This window comes from Hyposmocoma kahamanoa, unplaced genomic scaffold (assembly GCF_003589595.1).
Source record: "Hyposmocoma kahamanoa isolate Upper Pololo Valley unplaced genomic scaffold, ASM358959v1 180, whole genome shotgun sequence".
In the NCBI taxonomy this organism is placed as follows: domain Eukaryota; kingdom Metazoa; phylum Arthropoda; class Insecta; order Lepidoptera; family Cosmopterigidae; genus Hyposmocoma; species Hyposmocoma kahamanoa.
Genome location: NW_020653711.1, coordinates 2,146,573 through 2,150,671, shown reverse-complemented (window position 1 = coordinate 2,150,671; position 4,099 = coordinate 2,146,573). Strand labels below are relative to the sequence as shown.

The following is a 4,099-nucleotide window of genomic DNA, read 5'->3' as shown; positions in this document are numbered from 1 at the left end:
TGTGTGCATTTCACGCGAGACTTGTTTACGACCTGTCTCATTGCGCTGCGTACGGAGGTAACGGGGGTGGGGTGTTTTTGTTGAAAAATGATAAAACGATAGAATCAATACATGAAAATTTCTGGACCTGTTTTGAAGAAGTCGCTACAGATAATATGCAAAATGATGACGATGTGGAGAAAAGTTCTATTGCACATGAGATTGATTTTTATTTGAAAACTGTTCGCCTATACCGGACGGCAGATACTTTCAAATGGTGGTCGGCAAACGCAACGGAGTATCCAAACCTGTCAAAATTTGCTAAGATTTATGTATCGTCTCCTGGCAGTAGTGTTTGTAGTGAGAGGCTATTTTCAGAAGCAGGAATTGTGTATGAGGTAAAGCGCAATCGTTTGTTACCAACCAATGCTGAAAAAATTGTTTTCATTCATCGCACCCTGCCGCTGATTAATTAAGTAGGCATTAAAGCAATAATTTGTGATAAAAACACATGATACATTTTGAATAACATGAGCTTTTTTTATTATTTGATGTTCGGCACTCCGCCGAAAAGTCATAGTATTCGGCACTCGGTCGAATCGTAGTATTCGGCCGCATACTGAATATTAAAAAGTAGCCGAATATTCTGGGCATCTCTAGTAATTAGGCTGACAACACCGAATGTGGGAATAGTCGATTTAAAATAAAAATAATTCAACTTTACTTTATTATTACTCAATTATACTGCACTATTTCCTCTACGGATTTATAAAAAAATACTTCATTATAAAACAACTACTTTCCTCGAGTGATTCCTAAACCATTAATCATATTTACAGAGAATTATTGGTCACATCCGTTTAGTGTAGTGTGTCATAATTACATAGGAATAAATAAAAATAATACGATTTATTTATTACTAGTGACCTGATTCACTTTGCAAAACTTGAGGAATTTCTTTTTAGTTGTCGCACAAGGATAGAGACGTTACGTGGTGGAAGTTTCTAACCTAATTCTTTCCTTAACCTCTTCCAATTACTTTACTGGCTGGAAATCATCTGTATAATCTCGTACCCTTATTTTAAAAAAAAGTTCTTTTATTACATCGCTACCAGCAATTAACAGTTAACACTAACTTAAAAATTGCAACTTTTCACCAGAGCCTTTAAAAAGGGCTTTCAAACATATATTAGTTATTATTTTACTACAACTAATTTGTTATGATTATAAAATATATTATTATATTTTTTTGTATTATTGTAATAATTCCAGTTAGCATAATTGCAGGTGTCGAACAAATTAAGTATGTGTGAAATTTTATAACTCTCCTGTTTGAAAAAAAATGTATGGATATATGTAATATGTAAATACTTTATGGTACATTGTTGACTACAGCACAACAATCTATACATTTTTGTTCGAATATTGCCTTCTGTGCAACGGAACAAGATCTGCCAATGTGTAGCTTGCTGTGATGCCGTCTGTAAAGCAAAACAAATTGCAAATTTTAACAAAGAATTTATATTTAAAACGTTAGTGTACTAAGAGCTTCTCCTGTGAAGGGATTTCTTCCACCTAACCATTTAAAGTTATCGACTAATTTTATACCTCTCTTCTGAAAATTGGTCATTTTGTAGATGTAGCCTTATTACATCAAGGATGAGTCTTACGGGTCGTTCTATAAAAGCTTTATTTATTTCCTTTGTCTTGTTTGTAATAGTTGTATCCTTGCAATAGATGTGTTTATGGCAACTGTAATTTCTTTCTTGACAGAAGATTCGCTATCAGAGAATGAGATAACCAGATCAAACTACCAATTTGTATATCGCTCAGGCTGGCACGCTCGCCACCCTAAAAGTGAACAAACTCTCAAGGCACCAGTCCCTTTTGTGGTTATTCACCATTCATACCATCCGAAGGCCTGCTACGATAAAGACGATTGCCGCAATGCGATGAAGTCGATGCAAGATTTCCATATGGATGTTAGAGGATGGGCCGATATTGGATATAAGTAAGTCGTATTTTATTACTGATGAGTGCCGTACCCAAGATCGAAATACATTTGGTCGATTAACGTGAGGTCGAATGAATGTCAGATTATTCTGTTACTTATCGAATAAACGATTGACCCAATCAAGTTTAATCGAAAAAACTTTGTGCTTTTGTGTTATTGATCGAAAACAATATTTGTTGCATCGACTTTTATCCTGAGCCCTTCCGCTCTTAGACCTTTTGCCCCAGGCCATTCCGCTTTTAGGCCTTTACTTTTTCCCCGAACCCGAAATTTCAAATTTCAGAGAGAGACGCAGTTAAAATGTTAAGATGTATAATCACAAGTGGTTTTGTTATACCAAGGTTACGAATATATATAAGCTATAGTGTTGGTGTTTTTCAGTTTCGGCATTGGCAGCGACGGCGTAGTCTACGAGGGAAGAGGCTGGAACGTACTAGGTGCGCACGCCTTGCATTTCAACACTGTCAGCATAGGCATTTGCCTCATCGGGGATTGGATAGGTATGGACTATGAATTTGGCAATTTAAAAATTATTTGTAATTCCATAGACTCTTTGAAGCCGCTCAAAGTACACCACTGAACAATTCTCGAAAGTCCTGAGAGGAGATCCGTTTCCATTGAGACGTAATAGGAACGACAAATGTATTCTAGCAATCTATAAAAAAAATGCTTTACTGTCCATCTGTATTCCTAGCGCAAACCTGCGGACGGGAAGGTAAAGGACATTAAATTTATCAGTTCATACTTAACAATTGAAATAAGGTATAAATTTCAATGCTCTGAAACCCACCTCGGACCATCGCAGAGCATTTCAATAACACGCTAGAGGGTGCCGGTATCGAATCCGAATCCACCAGTATGTGCCGGAATCCAACGATATACGCCGAAATCGACAGGTGGTGTATGTGAGTCTGCGTGAATACGCTGGGGATTTTTCGAGTACGTAGTCGCTTGTAGAAGAAATTCAAATCCGAGTGACGGGTAGCAAGTTGGCGGATGTCACGGTTACGATAACGGTATAGTTTTATACCCATATTTTTGTTCTATCTATAAACGGGAACTTGGCATCTCAAGATATAAATAAATACACTTTAAACACTTTCCATCCATTAACTCAAATTATCACATTTTTTACAGAGACTGTCCCACCTTCTGTTCAACTCCAAAGCGCCAAAGCACTCATAGCGCATGGAGTTAAAAAAGGCCACATTATGCCAAAATATAAGCTGGTCGGACATCGTCAGGTCCGAGACACAGAATGCCCTGGAGAAGCATTGTACAAGGTCATCCAAAAGTGGTCTCATTACGCTCCTTTCCCTAGAACTTATAGGGACTTGAAGAATGTGACTGAAATACCTGCGTATATTAGGGAATCATTAGAAGATTAGGTTTCTCTACTATATGAAGCAAACATTTTACATTAAGTAAAAAAAGGTGAATAGGTTATATAAACAGCAAACAGCTCTTACAAATAGTACCACATTGAAACGTCACAATAATAAATACGCAATGAGTGTAAGTTATGTCCAAAACTCATAAAACTTGACATCATTTGTATTTTTTTTATCGATTGTCTCTGACGTTCCTGACATTCCATTCGGCGACTTTAGAGTGCAATGCGAGACTGAGCTTACGAATAGGACTCAGGGTCGTATTCCAAAACTATACTCAATGCTCAAGTCAGGAGTTGAGCAGACTTGAGTATGATTTCAAGCACTGGAAATACGACCCTAACGGCAAGGACTTGAGTATGATTTTCAGTGCTCACTGCAATACTCAAGTCCTGTGCACAAGCGACATCCGTAGTGGGTCCGAGTTTTCGAGATTTGTATTGTCTCGGATTAGGGACGAATACGTATGGAATGCAATGCACAAATGCGCGCTTGTCGCGTTTCAAACGCTTATGACATATTCACCTTTTTTACTTATAAATCTTTGGATTCTAAGCTTGTACCTTCGTACAACCTCTAGTGTGAAATTTTTTGTATTTTAAGCCACGCTTAGTGATCCCGAATAAGGGGTATATTTGAAAAAAAAAAAATTACATTACATACACACAACACACACACACACACACACACACACACACACACACACACACACACA

General features: G+C 37.4%; 1 protein-coding gene across 1 annotated transcript in view; it reads left to right on the top strand.

Moving 5' to 3' along the window:
- LOC113225908 (peptidoglycan-recognition protein LB-like) overlaps positions 1–4,093 on the top strand; it is an 18,402-nt gene extending 14,309 nt beyond the window's left edge. The window contains exons 2-5 of the mRNA XM_026458375.1: positions 1,753–1,990; positions 2,375–2,493; positions 3,131–3,412; positions 3,919–4,093. Of these exons, the coding sequence (XP_026314160.1) occupies positions 1,753–1,990; positions 2,375–2,493; positions 3,131–3,381 (608 nt within the window). The 3' untranslated portion in view covers positions 3,382–3,412; positions 3,919–4,093. The remainder of the gene's footprint in view (positions 1–1,752; positions 1,991–2,374; positions 2,494–3,130; positions 3,413–3,918) is intronic.
- Positions 4,094–4,099: the final 6 nt, after the last annotated feature.